This window comes from Neopsephotus bourkii, unplaced genomic scaffold, assembly GCF_033783945.1.
Source record: "Neopsephotus bourkii isolate Nb327-2 ecotype Australia unplaced genomic scaffold, CSIRO-AGI_Nbou_v1 NB_1493, whole genome shotgun sequence".
In the NCBI taxonomy this organism is placed as follows: Eukaryota; Metazoa; Chordata; class Aves; order Psittaciformes; family Psittacidae; genus Neopsephotus; species Neopsephotus bourkii.
In genome coordinates, this window is record NW_026901969.1 from 4,737,253 (window position 1) to 4,760,248 (window position 22,996).

The following is a 22,996-nucleotide window of genomic DNA, read 5'->3' on the forward strand; positions in this document are numbered from 1 at the left end:
GCAAACTTGAAGCTGCCTGAAGTTCTTGAATATGGCTGGAGAGCTGCCTAAGCAAACTTGTGATTTGTATTACCAGGCTCTAGAGAGTTAAACACAGATCTGTGGGGTTTTAGTGTTTAGTTCTTTATTTCTAGTCGACTAGAAGGTATATAGTCTTCATTATGCAAGACAAAACTTTCTGCTTCTTTAAAAACACAAGGTGGAGATATTTGTTGATAAACGTCTATATTAATTGTATATCTACCCTATATCATTGCTGGGTGGTTTTTTTTTCCTATTAATATATTTAAGAAATGTATTAGCATTGCTGCCACTGCCAGCTTTTTTTTCATTGATGTTCATATCTTTTCTTCCCAAATTTCTACTGTTACTTAGTGTATACCATTTATACTTGTTCTTTAAAATTCCAGTTTTATATTGATTGTCACAGTTTTCTTTGTTAAATATTTTCTTTTTAATTGCTGCCATTCCTTTGCTTTGTCTCTGTACTACTGTAACTTCCTAATCAAATTGCTTTGTAGAATAATGGCTTCGGAGCTGTGTGATACCTGTTAGAAAACGAAACCAAACCAAAACCTTGAAATTTTGCCCATTTAAAAGGCCATGTGTTGTGTATATATAGTGGTACATTCTGTTGCAGTTGCGTCTGTATAAACTTGGATGATTTTAGTTGTTGTCTGTTATCTTCCTGTCCATTTTTCAATGTAATTGGGATGTAAGGGGTTTCCTAGGAACTTGTGATTACTTTCAGTTTCTTCATTAGTTTGTCATAATGAGTTTGTAATGAGGCAACTATACCAAAGTATTTCCTGTTTAAATAGACCAGAAGGGAGTCCAGTGTCAAAGCTGGTACTTCTGTTGTGCTCCTTTGGAGAGAGGAAGTTCACAAAGTGGATGTTGTTTTTACGCTTGTGGAGGGAGATAAATTGTTAGGAGGTCTCTGTTGAGAAGCATTTGTGGCTGTTTTCCTGTGCTGGTGAAAAATTTGGATACAGTCAAAAGATAATTGTTGGAGGTGGGAGTGGAAATTCTGCTGGGGCAGAGGAACCATATGCAAGTGAGTGCAGGTCTCCTCTTGGTTCCAGCCAGTGAGGGTTTCCTGAGCAAGTTCAAGAGCAAGGCAAGCTAGCCTATTGAAAATAGAGTTTTAAGTTACATCAAGGCAAAAATGCCTTTTTTAGAAGTTGCAAACCGTATCTGTGTAGATGAACAGCTGCATAGCTGGTCTTTGAGAGAGAGGGAGTTTGATGTTGAATACTTTTTCGCATTCTTTATACTGCACAGAGGCTTGCAGTGCATTTGATGACTATCTTGTTTGTTTGTGCAGTTTTATTAACTCTGCGTGGCAATGTACTTCATGCGAGTTACTTTAGAAGACAGTAAACTTAGTAATGGCGCAGCACGAGTACACCCTTATTTAACTTCGAAGAGATTCCTGAAGTGCCTAGTCTGACTTCAGTTTTGGCTTTAGGTGTATTCTGAGTTGATCTTGTCCTTGCCAGAGGATTTATTTGAATCTTGGTGACCTTTGTCTATTGCAAGTACCTTACCTTTTGGGGATGACAGTGACATTTCTTTTTTGCAGATTAAATGAGAAAAGAAGGCTTTGTACAGGTTGTTCCAAGTGATGCTGATGTGGAATATGACAATGTAAATGGAAATTGCCTGACACTGGATTTTTTTTAGCATTGTCTATACCTTATGTAATCCCCTGAGTAATTCTGTCAAACTTTTGGCAGATCAGAGAGCAAACCTACTCCCATTTTCTTTAGATTTTTTGTGCTGAATATTTTTCTGAAGTCAGAAATGAATTATTTTAAAATGTAGTTATGTGTGTACCACAGCCAGTCTTTTCTGAAAAGGAAAATTGGAGAGCTGTGTCTTGTTTTTTTTCTGTTGAAAAGTGTCCACGTTGCTGGTGAGCATAACATGCTTCTGTCTTTAGGTGTTTAAAACTCTAACAGGATTATTCTGGAGGTTTATCAACATGTCTGTGCTTCCCTGCTTCCAAGCTAGGGCTGCCCTGAGGAATTGTTCCTTCTGCTACACCTGGCACAGATGTTGTCTGACACCTGAAGGTTTGTGGGATGGGAACCTGCAGGTTTCTCATCTTGTTATCGCCTGAATAGAGAAAATCTGTGTTAAAAAATACAGTTCTAAGAGCGAGCAACTGTTTGATATTTACTGTAACAAATCTGGCTAATTTGCTTTTGGATCATATCACTAAAAGTCTGCTTAATTTGGTTTTTAGACAGTTCTTGTTTCTCTGCTAAAATTTCAGTGAGGCTGTCAGAATACTCTTCTTCCATCCTGAAGCTGCTGATCTTCAACCTAAATCACTTTCGAGACTTAATAGCATTTCTGAAGAGCTGAAGATGCTTTCCAATTCATCTAGTCTATTTGGTGAATCATATGTTTGATCATACATCAAAAAACTCACCGGGACTTATATTAGAGAAGGAATGCTTTTCCCAGTCTAAGAACAGAAAACAGGAGTAGCAATATAGTCCTTCCTTAAAAATGGAAAATGATGAAAAACAGTTAAGTTTCCTGTTTATGTCATACTACCTTTGATTGGTTGTATGTGCAAAATGCCGTTTTGATTAATATATTTACCACATTTAAAATAATTTTATTAATGTTTGTTTCAAATGCCAGTTTGACTTCTAATTTAATTCTTGTTTCTATCCAAGTACAACGTGATTGTATTAATTTTGTACATATACAGTACATATAAATCTAACTGATGTATCATTTATGTTTGAAGTGTACTTTTTTATTCTGTTAAATTTAATTATGCAAATTAGTTGCTTATTTCCATAGTTTCGCCTACTTAGGGAGGAAGAAAGTCCTGAACAATTCTAGCCTTATCAGCTTACTAAAAATATGCTTTTACTACTAATATGTTGTATAATGTTGTATAATGATGAGGATAAAAATGATAAAACCACACGTGGCAAGTGCTAATTGAGTAAGGCATTTATAGGTGTGTATGAATGCTTCATTCGTTTATAGTGAGTGTGTTACTACCTTTCTGTACCTGTATTCTTGTTTTTTTCTGTTAAAGGTGCTTTTTACTGTCAACAGTAATGTGTAGTAGGAAAGTGAGCACACAGAAAGTCTGTCTTGGTTAGTTTAGTATGCTCTATTAACGTGTATTTTTTCCCCTCAATTGCACGAGGGATTATCATTGTTTTTATTAAATTCAGTGTTACTAATTTTATTCTACTCAGCTTTGCCACTTCACTTGGCTAAAATTCGACAGCAATGAAAACTTCCCTAGATCCTGCTAAAGGAGATTAAGTGTCGATCTATGTAACCTGTAAGAGTTCATAGCAAAATGCTGATAGGTGCGGCCAGATTTGCTTTCTTCCAAGGCAGTGCAGTTTTCCTCTCTGAAGAGCTCAGAGCTGTCTAGAGGTGATGGCAGCAGAAGAAAAAAAGGGAAACTTGGCACAGATGGTTTAAATTTAATCCAGGGTACATAAAAGTGAACAACAAACCTGTCTTTGAATGTAAACAGATTCTTCTAATAAGTTGTCTTGGTGCCCTTTTGTTTTGCTAGATGATTAATTTGATTAAGAACATGTATTAGGGGATATCAGTATGTTAGGTACCTTAAATTGAAAAGCTGCTTTGGCACATGAACTTGTTTACTTGCCCATATGCTAAAAGCAGAATATGTTTACACATGAAAATATTTAAGTATTTGAAATATGATTGGCGTATTCCTAAATTTGACTGGGACAGAAATACATACACTGTGTGACACTGCCTTCTCAGATTTAATATTTACCCATTGGGTGACCATGAAAAATAATCAGTATCTTGCTAAAATTGCAGCACTAAATTCTTAATGAAAGCATGGCTGCATTTGCATAGCGTAGCATGCACTGTATTTTAAGGTATGAAATTTCTGTTTAATCCTAGACCCCTTGTTTTTAAAGAATAAAGACTCCTTCCAGACCCACCAGGAGGTGAAAGCGGAAGTTGTGTATCTCTGTCCTACTCACTGCGGTGCACGAAGCCACAAATGTTGAAATTGCCTCAGAAAGCGAACTGGGAAGGCATAGGCCGGAGAAGAGTGAGGATGCAATTTGTGAAATGAATGAGCTTGAAATTCGGTTCTGGATTTAACTCCCAAATTCACAGATTTGGTGCTGCTGGACAAACGTCATAGGTTTCAACAACATGTAGCAGAAATAAGAATCTCATACATAATTGTACGTACTACCTACCTAAACCTTCAGGGTTCAAGACAACTGTGAATTTGTACTTTGTACCAGCTATAATACCATGCTCTCAGTCAGACGTTAATTTCTCCATTTCAACCAGTAAACTTGCACTCTTTCACCTGCAGTGTGGTTATAAAGCTAAGAAACCCGAATCTACATTTAAAAGTAACTTCTGTTGTTCCACAAAATGTACTAGGTTTGGTTTTAAATTGAAAGAAACCAGAAGGAATAGCAGAAGTTGCTTCTTGTATGCTTTAATACCATGAGTTAAAAGTAGAGTCTCATTTCTGTGAAGTTTAGGCAGAGTTTGCTTCGTAGAGTTCTTCATGTCCAGTGTCTTCATTAATTTCATGTCAGTATATTGAGCCAGGAGAAGAAAGGGCACTGAGGCAGACAGATCTGCTCCACTATCAGTATTCAGTGCTGCTTGATTTGATCTCTTCTAAAATAATTTTGTAAGGGCTATCTTTTTTTTTTTTTCCATGACATCTCATTTTTCCAGGATTGTTTGGGTTTTGTTGTCAGGTTTTTTCCAGGTATTTTTTTTTGGCAGGTTGCCTGGAAATTATTCCTTGAGTTGAAAGAAAGGAATACCATTAAAACTTAACACTAAACATTTAGCATGGTAGTTTTAATTGAGGTGTAACTTTTAGTTATCTTCAGTGTTCCTGAAAATAGATTTGCACTCAGCTAAAAAAAAGCCCATAATATTTATTTAAAAGTAGATTTGAGTGTAATACTAGGTAGCCTGCAATAGTTGGGTTTTGGTGTTTTTTTTTCAGCAAAAACAGGTAAACACACATTAGACTCGTTGTTTTGTCCATAGAGTGCCTGTCAGAGTAAGTCTTGGTCCGTTGCTGTCATTGCTAGCAGAAATGGTAGCATCTCTGGTTATAGTAAATAACATGTCATAGTGAACTCTCTTCTTTCCTTTATTTACCTTAGCAGGAGGTTAAAGGATAAGAATAATTCTATCTCTGCTTGAAATACACAAACCCCACTTAAGTATTTGTATTTTATTACAGTCCTGATTAAAAACTATGATTAAGCATCCATTAGGGTTTAAATAATGCAAGTCCCTATGAAATCTCTTTTATAACACATAGATTGTCAGTTTTAACAGCGATAGATTTTAGTGTTTTTCATGAATTGTGCCCTTAATTAAATGTGCAAGCTTAACTATAAATTACAAACTAGCAAAGCTTTAAGGGCATGTAATTAATTTAATAGTGTGCCGTGTAACAGAAAAAAAACAAAGCAGTATTGTATAGAAATTACATTATGCTCTTACTGAATATTTGAGCTAAACGGTTATTGATTTTGTGTAACTCCTGGTTTTATCCACCTCTAAGTGAACTTTTATTGAGCTATACTTGTGCATGTGACAGGATGGTTACATGAAGGGGAAATAATAACTAGAGAAGTGTGAGTTCTGGAATGGTTTGTCTATTTTTGTCAATGTTCAGCTTGGCAGCGTTCGAATTAAGTAATGATGGTTAATGGGTGCTCAGTTTCAGTAGTCTCTGCATGCCTTCCCCATGAGACTTGAATGGACATGAAACGTTGCTTCAGCCTCAAGTAGTGTTTTCTGCTTAAGAGGAAGCGTCTTGCCCACCTGTTTTTGCAGGTGTCTGAAAAGATTCGCCTTTTCTACTCTTCGTAGTGAAATATTTCCAAGAAATTTCTCTGGAGAAAAGTTTGCTACAGTGCAGTGGGGGAAAGGGTTTGACACTGAAATTAATGCCAAGATTGAGTCATGTTCTGGGGTGAGAGAAATACAAACAATAAACTTGAAACTGCCACAGCTTGCAGAAGCAAAGAGGTGCTCTTTAAATGATTGGTTAATTGGAGTTACTGGATACGGCAACTGTCATTTTAACAATTTTGTATGGACCGACTCTCTAGGATTTTAAATAGTAGGCTTGTTCTTAACTGACAGTAATGAACGTGTGCATCATACACACAATATTTACAAACAAGCTAAGCAACACTAGTGTAGCAGAAGGGTAATATTACTCGCTTGTCAAGGATTTCTGTGAGTTAAGCGGTTCAATTTTTACTAGTAAGCATGCTGTAAGAAGTAAAATGTTAAATCCTAAAACTAGATTTTGTCAGTATGCAGAGATACCTGGTATTACCCCACCTCACTGAAAAACAGAAGCTGACCTGTGAGTTGCCTAAATGAACACTGGAAAGATTATACTTAATTTCAGAATTGAGCAATATTTGCCATCTGTAATACTAGATTAGTGCCTGAAGTTCTCTTACAACACCAGAACTGTCTTGGTTTTTACTGTAAACATGAGTATCAACAGCAGCCTTTCCACCCTGTATGTACTGTATTGAAAGAACAAATGGAAAATACATGCTTTTATGGCCATTCCTTAGCTAGTAAATAAGTGTAATAGCCACTAATATTTCATTACTTTATATGTTGGTCATTCTTATTACACTTTGCTGGAAGCGTGAGTCTTAGGACATTGTCATTACTAATATTAGACTCTGGAGATGTCGTACTTTATATGAAAACATTGAAATAAAGTAACCTACGAATAAATTTAAGGTGCAAAAAAAATATTCCTCCTGTGTTCTGGTGTCTGTAACTGCTGGGTTACCTTGAATCTGTATCTGGGAAGTTAGATAAGGATCATGTTTTCGTTTTGAATGCCATCTGCCACTTCACTTGTTTGTGCTGCATTGTTAATGTGCAGAATAAATACATGACCTAACAAAAGAGGAAAATGTTGGTTAAGTGTTGCTTTGGATCTTTTGACTAAATGCCTTTTTATATCTTCTCAGTGGTTTATTGAAGGAAAAATATAAGAATTGCAATATGTAAGCTTGTTCTTTTATTTGTTTGTTTGTTTTCCCACGGAGAATGAAAATGGGCAGAAGATGTTCACAAACAGTGTGACTAGTGAACTGTAATGTCATCTGTCCTAACAAAACCTCTTCTCAAGAGGGCAAAAATCACTGCAGACTTTGGGACAAGTGTTCTGACTGCAGGGAGCTGAGCTCACTGGAAGGCCAGCGAGAGGACCTAGGTCAAAGTGGTAATTGTTGAGTTCATACTATGAACTATTCTGTGGCAGCATTAGTTCAGAGGATTTGTTCTTTAACCACCTTTTCATGACGAATAGCAAATTTAATTCTCTTCAGCCTCTATTCCAGTCTTTAGTTCAGTTGAGATTGCCTGGGGAGGGAGGACAACCAGGTAGACAGTGATTAATGTGATTTCCTTAGGAAGTCTGTACACAAAAAAAAGTAGGCTAAAATGTGCTGTAAATTTAAAAGTGTGAATGGTAAAAGTGGTTTCAAATTAGCAATGTGTTCTTTGAGGTGTCAGTTTGAAACAAGAAGCTTAAACACAAGGTTTGTAATGGGTCAAATTCCACAGTAAAACAATTTTTTTTTCTCTGATACTGCAATTAGTATGTGAGGATGAATTTCAGAGCATATCTTCTCTGAATATAAGAAACCATTTTAAGATAATCAAAGCAAATAATTCTGCTTTAATCAGACACAGATAATACTATATTGCTGTCATTTTCTTATTTTATGCAATTTTAAATTCTAATTGCTTTTCTGATGCACTTTGGATCCAGTTCAGCAAAGTATGTCGGCATAACTATAAGGGTGTGGTATGTGGTGGCAGAGGGAGCAAGCAATCCGGGGTGAAGAGAACAGGAAGTGCTTTTAACCAGCTGTGCTGCTAGGTGTGGATCAGCCCTCCCTTAATTTGGTTCTAGGGTATGTTAACAAAGATGTTAATGTCCTTCCTTTAGTTCCACTGGACTCACTGGACTTGGCTCACTAGATAAATCAAAGGAAGGGATAAACTATTCTCCAGGACACTGCGTGAGGTCTTTCTCCTGTTTCCAGCATTCTCACAGGAATTCAAAATGGTTGTTTGGCTTGGTTTATCCCTTTAAGTCTAACATATTATTCCATGTTCATATTTTTGATTCCTTTCCATACTAAGAGTAAATAAGGAAAAATGAAATGTGATGACAGATACAATGTTTAGCTTCTGTTAGAGGCAGAATATTTTGTGGAATAGATCAGGATATTAATCAGATAACAGAAAAAGGTAGGTTTTAATCTCTCTAGAAAATACTGGTAAAAAAGTACATCTAAACCTTGTTAGATGGCATTATCTCATTAGATCTCTTCATTGATGAAAGCCAATAAAAATTGTAGTCTGATGTAAGCTGCATGTACATGGGACAGTCTAACTCATTGATTGCCTCTTTTCCCTACAAGATTCCTGATTTATTTAAAACAATAAAAAATACAGACTTGTTTTTCTTGTCTTTTGGGGAGGAGTGCTCTCTGCTAAATCCTTTGGGTGGTTACTCACTGAGGGGCCAAGCACTAGATACCTTCTTTAAAGCTTTCTATTTTTAAGGTACTTACTAACTTAGTGCTACCCTTCACCTATGTACTTTACACCTGATAGTAATGATAGCCAGCTTAAATCACATGCCACTTGCACTGGGATACAAAGTCATGCTGAATTACAGTTAACATCTGGTGTGTTCAGGAGGCATCTGGTGATCCCCTTTTGAGTGATCAGAAAGTATTTCAGGGAAAAGTTTAAAGCGTTGTTTCACTTAACATAGATGTGTTGTTTCCAGAACAAGTTGAACCTACCTAGTGTTGGTCTGTGTGGGAGCTGGGTAGTGTTGATCGTTGCTGGTCTTTGCAGTCCAGGTTTCAGGTTGTTGTACAAATAGAAAGTGGTTTTCTTTCCTGGGTCTTAATATGCTTCCTTTGAGATTTCATCTCTGTTCTTATCAGAAAAGGTAACCAGACTTTGTATTATCAACTTTGCTTTGTTTTGCTTCCTTTATGACTAATTAGCCTAGTTTCTAAATTAGTTCCCAAAGGAAGTGAGGTTTATATGATTGCACTGTCCAGCTGTTGTTCTGTTTAGGTCCCACTGGCTAACTTCCATCAGATTTGGCAGAGTAATGAGTGCTTCATGCATAAATGCTGCTTTTCTACACACTTATAGAGGCTGAGAATGAGGTTGAGAGACAAAACCAGTGCATGGGATCGAGGCAGTCTTGATTATGAGCTCCCGTACTCATCTTTTGTCTCCTGGAGCTGGCTGATGTGTGCACTCGTACAGATGTGGTGGTTAACAAGTTCTCAGAAAGAGCTTTAGGGCAACCTCTTGTTTTGCTAAGTGGTAACTGAGACTCTAGGTAGGAGCTAAGGATCATGAAGTGAGAGACTGGGGGTGGGGAGATGAATGCCAAAAAAAGAGATGAATCCTTTATGGATTGTAACAAACATGGAAGAGGAATGCCTGTGGCTGTCTGTCCTCTGTGCAGAGAGTAGGACAGAATCAGAAGTCCTCATAAGAATTTCTCTTTCTAAGTCACTAACATCAGTGGAACTCTTTGTTATTTACATCTGGTGTGTGCATTGATTTTTCCTTTGTAATAACTTTCAGGCTGAGATCTACAAAGGCAGACTTTTTGGAGGCTGTTGCTTTATCATGTTGTTTTGACAGGCTTTCCTTTCGGGGCCAAGATGCCAGTCTTTAACAACAGAGGCACTTCTGGCACTTGATAAATATTGCTTTTAGAAGTGACTACGAAGATAGTGCAATGACAAGCAGAGTAGAAATGGAAAAACATGAAGATGAAATTTCTCATAACATCTGTTTCTTGGTTTCCTGACTATGATTCTGTAATTCTAGTCTATGACTTAAAGTACCTGCTGATAGTCAGAGGTGTCTATCATAGGGAAAGTGCTGAGAGTGATAGGGTCCATCAGACACCTGCATTTTGTGCTGTTAAGAGAAGGGGACAAGGAGAAATAGGATGCATTATATACCTCTTGTTAAGCAATAGGATTAACTGCATTTGCTTTTCTTAACCTTAAGATGGGTAATAACCTTCTTGGAGACTACAGTGGGTTTTCTATTAAATATTTTGGGTAGAAGGCTCATTTGTGAACAATCTGTGTTTAAAGAGGCTCAGAAGTTATATTTTTTAAATTAGACAACTGTCTTCTAGTTCATCAACTTCAGCTTCTGTTGTTCCATAATAAAATTGTTAAACAGTTGTTCAGATTGTGTAATCAGTTGAGGAACATCATTTAAACCTCATAAGTGTGATCACTAGTGTTGCCAGTACTCTTCCATTTGCATAAGCAAGTACATTCTTTTATTATCTTAATAGTTACTCTTCTATCATCCAAATATATATAATCTCACAGATTGTTTATCTTTGCTTGTCATGAATGTGCAGTCTCTGATAGTACATACGAAGTGTGTTTGAGCTCTCCTGATCCTTGCCATGTATGGCACAATAAACTGCCCAAATTTGGTCAAATATTTTTAGCCACTTAGTCATATGTCTTTTAATGAGCTGCATATGTAAGCTTTTGATTCACTTAGCAACTGTATTTTTATGAGTATGTCTTGCCACTTTTTCTTATGTATACTTGAAAAATGGATAAGGTTTGTTCTGTTTTGGGGTATGTCACAACCAGATGATTTGGCTTTTTTTTGTTGTTGTTTTTAATAGTGGTAATCAATTTTAAGATACCCTTTTTCACAGATTATGAATTTTAATTATTTTACAATATACAAGTATGCAGCATATTGAATGTTAGATTAATCTGTACTTTTAAGTGCTCAGGCAGTTTCAAAGCTTTCTGATACATTTTCCTTATAATAAACTTGTGGACATTAGGATATACATAGAATATCAATGGTCAGGCAAATTGGATATCAGGAAAACTATATATGGCATGCATGAATTATGACGAGGTTAATGTTTGTGCTAAGTGCAAAAAGCTGTGTTTCTTGAATTTGTTTTCCTTCCGAACTGAGTTATGATGTCTTGCATTTAGTTCCTTTTCATTTAAGTAACAAAATGTATTGCAAAGTGAGATGATTCTTTTCTTTCCAAGCTTGTTGAGAGCATATATGCGTTGTACACTGATGATCAGTGGAAGAAATTGAAGACAGTATGCTTGAGGAATTTCTAGTCTTTATTCGTGGAGTATGTTAGTAAATTATTTTATTGGAAGAATTGCTGGTTTTAGGGGTTGATGTGACTAAAAAGATAATTCCAGAAATCCTCTAAGAAGGGAGTTTTCAAGAATACCTGAAACGGTAGTAAGGTTTATGAGTATTTTCACTCACGAATGTTTTTGCTTTTAATTGAAAAAAAAAAATAATGCAAGCAGTGTACTGCAGTCTGGTTGCAGTCTAGCTGCAAGCTTATGGATGAACAAGTCCAAATGAGACTTGGTGTTAAAACAGTTCTGTGTTGCATTCTAAACAAAGCGTTGAGTTCGTACCTAACTAAAGCAAATGGGATCAAAGAGGCGTAATCTGCTGCTGATTTTGTTTGGCTGGTTAAATGGAGCAGCAGCATGTCTTCCTTCCAGTGTAGTTGTTGCCTCTGTGCTAAATAATGGAGGAAAGCTTTAAGATTCATTTTGGAAGGCACAGTTACTTAATTAAGGAAATCTGAGGGGTTTTGCCATAATAAAGCAGTATATAATATTCAGTCTTTATGGCTGTAGAAGTATTCCGAAAATTAAAGTTTATAAATGAATTGCATTTAATTACAGGCATAATTCTCTGGAAGGATTTAGCAGCCCAGCAGTAAAAGTTCTCCTTTCAGCCTTCTGGTTATGCAGTATTGTTGATTTATTCAGCTAAAAAATTAATACCAGTCTTGTGGGGTCTGGCTGTTTTGAGTCCTCTCTGTCCTGAAATGCAGAAGGACTTTTCTCTCTGTTGCTCTGCCCTTTTAAGGGCAGCAGTATGGAAGTTGGCAAGAAAACTGACTGAGCACCCTGTGAGAAAAATACTCAAACACAGAGAAGAGAGGCAATTAGGAGCCAGTCAGGATGGTGTTCTGGAGAACAGCAGTGGTTCTGCATCTGGACAACACTATTTGCTTGGTAATTAAGAGATGTGAACATATGATAATATTTTTTTGCAGTGTGCCAAATTGATGCTGAAGTTTAAATGTATAAACAGCAGTGATTAATAGACTGTGAAAAGATGTATGGTGGTATAGAATATGCTACAGTAGAACACAGCAGGGGGGTATTGAAATGCGACAGAGCATCCTCTTCCATACTCCTTAATCTCAACCGCTTTATAATTAAAACCACGTTATGGTATTTTTTTTCCAAACTGCTCCCCATCTCTTAGTCTCAACTTCATGATGTAGCCATTGATTCAGTGAATTGTAGTATCCAGTCAAGTGACTGAGCTGGGCCTGGGACGGAGCGAGGGCCTGGGGGCTTTGTGAATGGAACCGCTTCATGTTGGAGAACAAGGTTGCAGTGGGGATTGTAAGTGGCTTCTCAGAAAACCAGAAAAAATGTATCTGAGGAAACCATATTTGCTGGTTTTGTTAAACTCTGTGTGAATTCATTCATCTATTTAAGGATTTTTTTACAAATCTGTAACACCTGCTGCTTTTCTCTCAAATTCTTCCCGTCAAGCCTCAACAAATAACTCTTAATCCCTCATCAGACCTTTTTTCCTGAAGATGTTGCTTAAAGATGCACAGTATTGTAGAATAGCTTTAATATGAACTTATCTCTTAAATCTTTCTTTCTTTATAGGCTTGTATAGATGATAACGTAGATATGGTGAAATTTCTGGTGGAAAATGGAGCAAATATTAATCAACCAGATAATGAAGGCTGGATACCTCTACATGCAGCTGCTTCCTGTGGATATCTTGATATAGCAGAGTAAGACTTTTTTTCTCCATTTTTGAATACATGCATTTTGTTCATTGTTAGAGGGGCACTAAAAGCAGATGACATTCATAAATTATCTTTTTAGTTGTCTCTGGGATGTGTAGTGAGAGAATGTGTTTATATTGTGTGTTGTTGTGAAGTGTGCTGTGTGCATGATTATTTGTGCATTACATTTGCTCTTTCTAGCTTTCTTAGGTAGCTGTAAGATGTAAACATTTAAAACTATTCATGACTGTCAAGTGATTTATTTTTTTTAAGTATTATTTTCTCCTGTATAAACATCATTTTGGGGCGAGAAAGTTCAGATTTACATAGTCAGAAACATTATTGCAGGATAAGTCTAGATGTAGGAGGTTAATTGTATTTGCAGTCTTAAATCCTTTGTTTTTCAGGTGTGATATGAATTGGTGACTTTTGCTGATTATTTGCTGTGGAGCAAAATTTTATCATTGAAATTAGATGACTGTTATTGTATTAGTTAAAGGTTACTGAGTACTAAACTCCAGTAGTGGTCTTGTTGTTATTCTTGAAGCCTGTTGAGGGCCATTGAAAATACGCTAAAATCTTTTTTTTTTTCCAGAGGAGGTCTGTTTTAACCTGAAGTAGTGGTTGATTTGAAAAAAATTGTGGCATATGTTTTTCAGCATGCTGTTCTTGCAGTAAAGATGGTAATAGTGCCTTTCTAAAGACATTTTGGGTAAACAAAAACTACATTAATTCTGCTAAACTCAATGTGATGTGTGATCCAGTTTGACAGTTCGATTAAAATAGGAAGTAGTATTTTGTCATGTAATTGCACTACTGTACTAATTACAGTGGCAAACAATGGAAATTTAATTTTAGGGGATCATTCATTGATGTTCTGTTCTGTGAATTTGAGAGGCTTAACTGCTTGAATCTTAAGGGAAAGAAAAAAATCTGGGGACTCTTGTATAGCATTTTCTCTGGGAAGGGTTTTTTTTGGGTGTTCCTAGAGTGAAGTGCTTTGTGTGTCCTTTATATACTGGGACACTGTGTGACTGCTAACTTCTGCAGTCTGCCTTTCTACACTGTGCATGTTTGATGCTGTAATCTCCCTTGCATGCACACTGGAAATGTCTACTTGTTGGCTATATCATGACCAGAATTTCCCTATAAACTGAGATAATAAAAGCCTTTCGTCAGTTTAGTGGAGGTAAAAACACCTACTTTCTTTCCACAACAGGAAAAAGTTGAATAAACGTTCTTGGAGTTGCAGCCTGTTGTAGGAAGAAAGAGGCACATATCCCTTGTCTATAAGACAGGTTTCCACTGTTAACTTGAATATCTGAAATCTGTGATGTTGCTGAAGACTCTTCTGGTCTTTATTCTCTCAGACAGAATCATAGAATGATAGAATGGTTTGGCTTGGACAGGACCTTCAAAGGTCATCTAATCCAACACACCACCACCCCCCCCACCACCACCCCCTCCCCCCCGTGAGCAGGGACATCTTCAACTTTATCGTGTTGCTCAGAACCAGGACCTGTCTGGCTATTTTCTATAGATACCCTTTAAAGAAATGAGATTATTTGAGTATAATCCCATGGGACGGAGGACATCTAAGATTTTGGAAGAGCAGTGTTCCTAAGGTGCATGGAGTTTTGAAGATAAGATACCCTTCCACATACAGCTGAGAAGGGTAACCTGACCTGAATGGAGTAGTATTTATATCTAATGAGGCTCACAGAGTTTAGATTGTCTTCAAGCTTTTTTTCCAGGATCTCAGCTTCAAATAATTTACAAAACTGACAGCAGACTTTGCAGCTGAAACAAAACTGATGGAAGTCATCAGAGGTTAGAAAGTTTTAATTTTTCCAGTAGTACATGCTGGGTCCAGAATCTGCTTTAGTGTGGACACATCTTTCCTGGGAAGCATGAGAATGTGTGTATGCATCTGTGCTGCATTTGATATTTCAGTTTTTGCACTAAATTTTGTGGTTCATGGAAGGGAGCTTTTAATTTGGGTAAATTACGGAGTTTATAGTTCTGAAAAGATTACGCTTAATAACTTGTCATCTTTCTGTTCTGTAATGGATAAGCATTTTTTCACAGAACATCTGTTCATTTCCTATTTTCTTGCAAGGTGCAAGAGAGAAGAGAGTCAGGGAATGGGTTCCGGTGTTTCCTAACTTAGTTAATGAATGGCTGGGGAGAGTCTGACCCTTTCTCCTCCACCATGGAACTGCCTGTTGCGCAGCTTCATAGAACTTATCAAGTTGGAGACTCAGAAATCTATTTCTGTTTCCTCTGCTGCCATCTTAAGTCTTCTTAGGGCTTCCTTCAGATGGAAATAGCTGGAATTTATTTCTCTTGAAATAACACAATCTGAAAAATCTGCCAAATATGCAAATTCAGTTAATTTATTGATTTTGTTTTGATTTATTGATTCTCATGTTTTTTACAATTCATGGTAAGAATGTGGCATGATAGCATACTTCCCGTATTTCAGGTTTTTGTGTCTCAAAACCTAAAATTGTGTCTTAAGAAAGCAGCAGTGCTAGGAGATGGAGGTATTTTCTGTTATGAAATGTGTTTCTATGTTTAGAATGTAATTTAGGAGCTTTCTAGAGTAAATATGCACTCTGTATGTTGACTGCGTTCTTCATGTATGTGTGTGCATCAGTCTCTGTGATTGGGGGGGGAGCAGGAGGTCTGTTAATGTTGCATGATAACTCTTGCATGATTCATCACTAGGGTTAGAGTCCATGAAATACAGTCAAGATGGGGTGTGTTGGAGTTTGCAGATCTGTTAATAGGATGTGAAACCATGGTTCTACTTGGAAAATTGAAAGAAAAAAAAAAGCCAAAGTTTAATCATTACTGACCTTTATAGTACAATCTTTATCATAGTTTTTCTTCCATTGCTCATTTGACTTCATAGGATTCTATTTGGGGTAGTTAATGTACTTTCTTACGGAGTGAGAAAGGTTTCTGTTCAGACTGGTTTCATAATGGAATCAGTACACAATCTCACAGTTCAGCTGTTCTTTCTGTGTGTTCCATCTATTTCCTATTACATACAGTAAATGGGAATGACAGGGAGTCACGCCAGTTTAGTACAGAATGGTGCTGCCTATTTAATCAATGCAGGAACCTTCCCATATCACTGTGTTTTCACTGAACACCTAATCTCTCTCTTGCTCTCCTCTCACTCTCACTCTGTAATGTGCACATTCTTCTTAAGTAGCACCTGCTGCTACTCAGATGTTCCTGAGTGAGTGCACCCACGTGCTGGAGATCTGGGGGATATGTAGGTGGTAGGGAGCTTCTCCAAAAAAAGTCTGGATATTTCAGGAAGCCACTGCTTCAGCCATCTTTATGTGCTGCACCCATGCTAATTGCTGATGAGCTGAGTGAATCTGTGGCATAGTCCCTACTCACTGGGGGTTTGGTTTTGCTTTGGCTGACTGCCCTGTCTGGCCAATGGGCTATTCACTGCAGGTACTTTCCCTGTCCTTGTCATCCTACACTGTATTTAGCAGTCCTATAGCAGCATCGCCCCGCAGCTTCTCCTATCTCATTTGAGTATTCTGCTTCTTTTGGAACAGCCACCTTCTCTTGAGTATGTCTCCTGTCTTCTCTAAAAAGTGCATCTTCCAGGTTAAGATATATTATAGGAGCCCACTTCAGGTGAAATACAGTAAAAGAATATAATATAGTGTGAAATAAAGGCTCAGCTGGTTGCTGAGGAAGAGCTGTGCTGTGAAAGCAAAAAGAGCCATGGAGGGTAAACTGCTCCTTGTTGCCGTTGTTGTTTCTGGGATCTCTAAATGCTGAAACTGCTTCAGCTTACTGGAAATTCTTTGAATAGCTTAATTTTAGAATTGCCTACTTCAGTTAGTGTTAAGCTAGTTTATGATCGTGTGAATTATCTCAAAAGTAATGGTAATATGAACATGTTTTAGATACTCTTTTTTTCAGAGTTGCCCAAACAGGTTGATTTTGTTCTATATTTTTCTGTTCTTCATTGCTTTTCGTATACAAAGAAATGTTACACAAAGGAGTCTCTTTTTCTCCAGTGTGTTAGTATGAATTAAAGAGTCAGCATCAAAAGCTTTGACAAATTACAGTTATGTGAAAACAAACTTTAATGCAGGAGGACTTCAACAGTAGTCTTGTGTGTGCATGCTTTAAGATGGTATTTAATAGGTAGGACCATTAAATTACCTTTGTAAAACTCTTGTAAAACTACTTGGGTGCATATAAATTTTTTTATCTGTTAAATCTCATCTGCGGTTTAAAAGCTGATGTTATTTCAGTATCAGGGAATAAACAAATTCCTTTCTAAAATGCAGAAAATGCTGCAGAGGAGAAATAATGCAAATCGGCATTTAACAGAATTTTTAAATCGTTTTTTATTTCTGCCTGCTTTTTATTGTACCAGATTATTCTGTTACGTAAAAAATGTCCAAAATTGTGGAAATTTCTGTTAAAGAATCAAAACTTCTGTCAAAAACTTATATTCTTTTTGGCTTTGGACCATGCAGAGTTGTGAGTGCATAGCTGATGTATTTTGAAGCTTGCTTGCAAGTATTTAGGGGCTACAGTAAAGTTTTACTACTTAAATACAACTGCTTTTTAATTTTGCCCAGAATGAAAGATGGTGCATCTTCCAGCAAGTATAAAAAAGGCATTTTTCAAAAACAACTAAGAATCCAGTAGTAGTTACATTTTTGCTCAAAAAAAAAAAAAGTCCAAACATGGGGAAAGGTGATGTCTCCTGAGGGAAGGATAGGGGCTTTATACCTTCATGCAATGGGTACTACATCGCAGTAAGTTCGCCAGATGTTGCTGTTACCAAAGTTTCTCATGGGTTTAAGGGATGGGAAGTCTGGTGAGGGTGGATACATAGAAAAATACAAATGCAGAACGCATGCATACAAATGGGATCTGGTTCAGAATATCCATTAGAACAGCTGGGAGACTGGAAAGGCAATACAGGAAATGTATGCCTCAGTTTTGTTCTCCTTGGAAATACGCTCACTTTTGGAGACAGGCTAGATGTTAAGTGGGTGTTTGGTCTAACTCAGTATGGTTGCTTTTATGTTTGGGAGGCATGTAGTTATGTGTACAGACCCTAAGACTTAGCAAAATGCAGTTTCTTTATTTTACAGGTTTTAAAGGCTGAAGCATGTGATTAAAGTCAGAATAACTTCTAAAATTCAGAGCCTCCTCGTTCGGTTCATTTAGAAAGAGAAGTTCAGCTTGACCAACTCTGCTGTTCTAAAATGCAGCTTGCCCGCTTTCCTTCCTGCCCAGTTTCCTATGTTGCATCCCCTCCCTCCTCTGATATTTAAAGCAGACTTTAAAAGGCTTGTGTGTAACCACTGCCTTGCTGCTGACGCCCATCTGTTTTTCCAGACTTCAGACACCTGAAAGTGAACCCAGCCAAACAAGTTTGCTGAAGCCTCAGCAAACCATTGTCCCAGGATCTCTCTATTTTAGTAACAGTCCATTAAGATTAAATGAGTGATCGTTGTCTGGGATATGAAGGAGCGAGAAACAGTCCTGCAAACCTGCAGCTGAATATTTAGATATTCAGTGATAGGTGGCTTACATATAGTTCTGATCACCTTGTGGTGGCCTGCTGTGGTGCTGGGCAATAGTGATTCTTGCCTGTGGCATGTTGTACAAGGATAGTACCAGTGCTCATCTGGCAACAGGGAGCAACTGAGGGAATTCAGTGCAGTTTCACAATATGCTTAATGTGATCTAACTTGAGACAACTGAAGAAATAAAAATAGGCAGTCATTCCCTTCTCTCATTGGTTTTCCCTCCTCCACATGTTCTTGCCCCCTCTCTTGCAGTATCTAATGATCACTCAACAATGTGGGAGCTACTAGTGTAAGACTACCTTCAGGGGGTTTGGAGGGTTTATTCTCTTTTGAATCAGTGAGCTGGTCTGCCTTGCCAGCAGCAGTTGGCATAGATAGATGCAGGTATAAAAAAGAAGTCTGGGCTGCTTTCCAGATACAGCTCCTACCTCTGACCAGAAGCCTGGCTGGAAAGCTGCCTGTGCTGAGGTAGTCCTCTCCTTCATCTCCCAACTCATGAGCCTGAACCAGGTGGCACTGGTGAATGTTCTTCCACAATATCCAGGGATGGTGCTACCACAGAATATGTTTCAAAGCAGTTGCTTCTAATCCTTTCTTCTCTTAAGTTTTAATGACTTGATTGTCTGGAGCTGTTACTGAAGTGCTTTTAATCTAAGCTCTTTTGCCATAACCCATTATAATCCTAGAAGAACAAGACAATTTTTAGGCAAAGCAGACTGATAAACAAGTCAGGGATGGCTCCTATCTCCTTTAGCTTTGTTCTCACAGTTTTAACTGACTGAGTATGAAGTGATGTTATTAGTGATACATTCAGAAGTAAAACTTTGGATGATAATCAGAAGTTCTGATATGTTGAATGGCATGGTGAAGTTGGTGGTCTGATGTAAACCGCATACAGATTATGCAGACTGGTAAGGGGTTTGGTCTGATAGAGATCGTACAAGGCGAATGAATGTTTTTGTCAGGATTTGAGATGTTACTTTAAATGACACAAGGTAATGTTAACTGAAACGGTAGAATTAAAAGGAAAAAGGTCCAAAGATGAAATTTGATACAGTCCACTCAGAAAATGGGAAGAGGAGTTCAGAAGAGTATGTTATAAAACAAGCCACAGGACAAAATATAAGCAGGGGAAGATTTATTCCCAACTGAAGAACAGCTCTTCTAGAAGAATGATTGACTTCTTACAAGTTGACACTGGTAGAGATGCAGTGTTTGTTTTGAGGACTGTGAAAAGGTCACTGCAGGCTTTGGAAGATTGTTTCAGTTAATTCATTTGTACTCTCTGCCGGGTTTCTTTCTGGAAGACCAGATTGGGAAAAAAAATTAATGAGAGAGAAAATATGCTAGTATGGTAGTTGTGTCACATCCCCCTGCCCCCCCCCCCCCAGTCAAAGTGTGATGCTTGTTCTTTATCATCATCATAAAAGTTTCTCCTCCTCCAACCTTGTGTAGATAGCTGCAAGGATAAACCTAAATTCCTTTAGAGAAAATAATGGAGAAACCTGGAAATCAGTGAGCTGGCATCAGTTGGCATTTTCTTTTCTGAAGATGCACCATGGCAGTGTACAGTTTTCAGTATGTTTTTGCTGCATGTATGTAGTTCCTAAGAATAATTAAACATTGATGAAGTTGTTTAGGTTGATGGTGAAATTCCCTTCTTAAAATCATGTAGTTATGTGGTCAAGTTTAATCTTTTTTTTTATTGTGTAGTTGTGATCTGATGTTCAGATAAAAACCAGCTGGCAGAAATATATAGTAAGATATTGTTGATGGGTTAGAGGAAATTAGAGGACCTAATTTATTTGATACCTATTTGTTTAGTTGAAGGAGTCTACGAGAGTTGGTCATTCTGTGATGCACATAATTTATTTGATACCTATTTGTTCAGTTGAAGGAGTCTAGGAGAGTTGGTCATTCTGTGATGCACAAAGACAGTGTGTGCTCTGTAGATGCCTTCTTCGGATTGGATTACTGTATTCATCTCCACTAGTGACCCTTAGTATCTGTTAGTAAGTATATTGCATTTCTCTTCTAAACGTAAATCTACTAGAACTTTAAGTTCAGAAATACCTTCTTAAGAGACATACGATTTAGTGGAAGTTATCTTTTTTCTTTTAATATGCTTTAGCATTGACTCTAATGAAAAGTCATGGGGCTGATACCCGGTGTAAAGCTCAGAGCACTCTAATTTTTGGCTGAAAAAGAATTTGATAGTGCAGCTCATGCCTAAAAGAACTATCCTGCTTTGAGAAGTGAAGTGCATAGGAAAGATTTCACTTTCACAGAGCATTGATTTTATTGTATTCTGAGAACACTTTAGGTATCTTATGTATGAATTCTGAAGTTGAATTGTACATATGAATTGGTGATTCATATGGAAGCCTGGGATCTCAGGTAGGCTTCTGAGGAGCATAACACGTCAGGTCTTCCCTGAATGATGGCTTGTACCTGCCCGTTGCTACCAGTCAACTCCTATTTTCTAGGTATGATTGGAACACGGGAGAGCAGCTCTAGATACATGAGCAGTCAGGTTTAGAATTAGGCAAGTGCTTAGTAAGTATGGCAGACTGTCACTTGCGAGGACCTCATCAACTCATTCCAAATTGCTGTTTTAGAGAGATGCAGCAATATGTTCCCCAGATGTTAAATTTATGGAATAGTGTTGTAAATATCAATTATAGTATTTATCCAGTTACCTGATAGAAAAATAATGTAGTTCAGAGTAAAGTAGGTTTTGAGTGTTGTTTTCTAGGAGAAAACATGGGTGTAGTGTAGATTGTCACTTGTGTGCATCTCTGTTTTTTTTTTCAGCTTTTACTTGAGGATTTTTCCCTATTGCGAGTTGAACCTGATCTGCCATGTACAGCAGACTTTCCAATGACACTAGAGCAATTATGACCTACTTATCCTTTCTTACAGATGTGTTTTTTGTTGGATATTCTAAATCACGTCATTTCAGTGCAAATGATCCTAATCTGTGTATATTTTTCTAATCTTATCCTGACTGAGGCAGGATAAAAGCTGCTTGAATTCTTCTGAAATCTGTAAATACAGTGTGGTATCTCTAGAGACAGAAGGCTGCTGTGCATTGATGAGAGTGAGTTATTTGGATACAATTCAGATACTAAAACAAAAATGTAGGGGGTTTTATTTTTATAAACAGAGGGTATGACATAAAAAAGTATAAAAAATGAAATATTTGAAACCTCTTGATTACAGGTGAATTTGGTCACTATATTACATAATTACTTAAGTTCTGTGATGCAGTGATTATATCTGTACTAGTATCTGTTTAAGCACAGTAAAATAATTGATCTTGGTTTTAATTCTTCTGATATAAATGCCAACGCATGGCTGTTGGAGGAAAATAAGCTTGTTAAGTTAGGCCCATACTCGTAACTTCCTCTGAAATAGAAAACAGCTGTTAAATATCAGAATTTGTGGCGATACTCTAGCCAAATGTAGCAATGCTGCTCTTGGCACAAGGCATGAGGGATGCTGAGCTAGGGGTGTGATCACCTCTTGTTGGTGAGGAATTGGCTGAGGATGCTGGGCAGCAGCATGGTTTTCCTTATTCCTCCTCTTTTTTGCTTCCATGTTGTTGTTACCTCTCCTTTTCAACCAGGGTAACCAAATCACAAGTATTCATTTTAGTGACAGTTCTGCAAATCACCACTAATGCTTGGTGACTTGCTATTGGGAAGCATCCTGAGCAGAGAGTGTGTTGAGCTAGTTACTGCACGTACTGCATGTACTCTTCTGCATCTGCAACACAATGTTTTCTCAACTCAGACTTCATTTTTGCACTGTGAGGTGCAGATTTCAAAGTAAAGGACAGAAACACTTGTTCACCAAGGTCCATAGTGAAATTACACACTTCTAAAACAGTTCTTGTTTAGTTTTCATTCCAGTTGAAGTTTTTTGCCTTGTGTTCATCCTGGCATTGCCAGGCTCCAGGGTTTTTACTTTTTTGTAAACAGGTTATAATATGTTTCCCTATATAGCTTTCTTCATGTTTCGTACTTTTCTCACTCCCTGTTTACTTTCACCTAAACATTGCTCTGCCATCTCTCCTGTGTTTTTCTTGTATATAGATATGGTAAAATATGAAGGCTTAATTGCTTTTCATATGCTGCAAGTAGGAATTTTTTCTGCTCTTTGTACTGTTAATGTTTAGGTGGCTGCCTACTTACAAATATTTCTAGAGTTTATTGCTGGCTTTTTTCAGAGGTTTCTTGGAACACAGGAAGAATAAAACTAACCAGATACTGTTATCTACCCTGTTTTCTTCTATGCTCCTGCATACCAAGAAGGAAAACAGATGTGATTCTAGTTTGTGTGTTTCCTTGGGTGTGCAAGTTGCAGTGGAGGCTAGGGGCAGAGCTGTGTGTGGAGCTCGGTGCTGCGTTGGTATGTTGTGGAGTCTTGGCTT

At 37.5% G+C, this 22,996-nt stretch overlaps 1 protein-coding gene across 2 annotated transcripts in view; it reads left to right on the forward strand.

The window, feature by feature from the left end:
* The window catches only part of PPP1R12A (protein phosphatase 1 regulatory subunit 12A), a 117,933-nt gene that overhangs the window by 33,853 nt on the left and 61,084 nt on the right, over positions 1-22,996 (forward strand). For both annotated transcript variants that reach the window (XM_061369375.1, XM_061369376.1), the window contains exon 2: positions 12,846-12,976. In XM_061369375.1, coding sequence (XP_061225359.1) covers positions 12,846-12,976 — 131 coding nt within the window. The remainder of the gene's footprint in view (positions 1-12,845; positions 12,977-22,996) is intronic.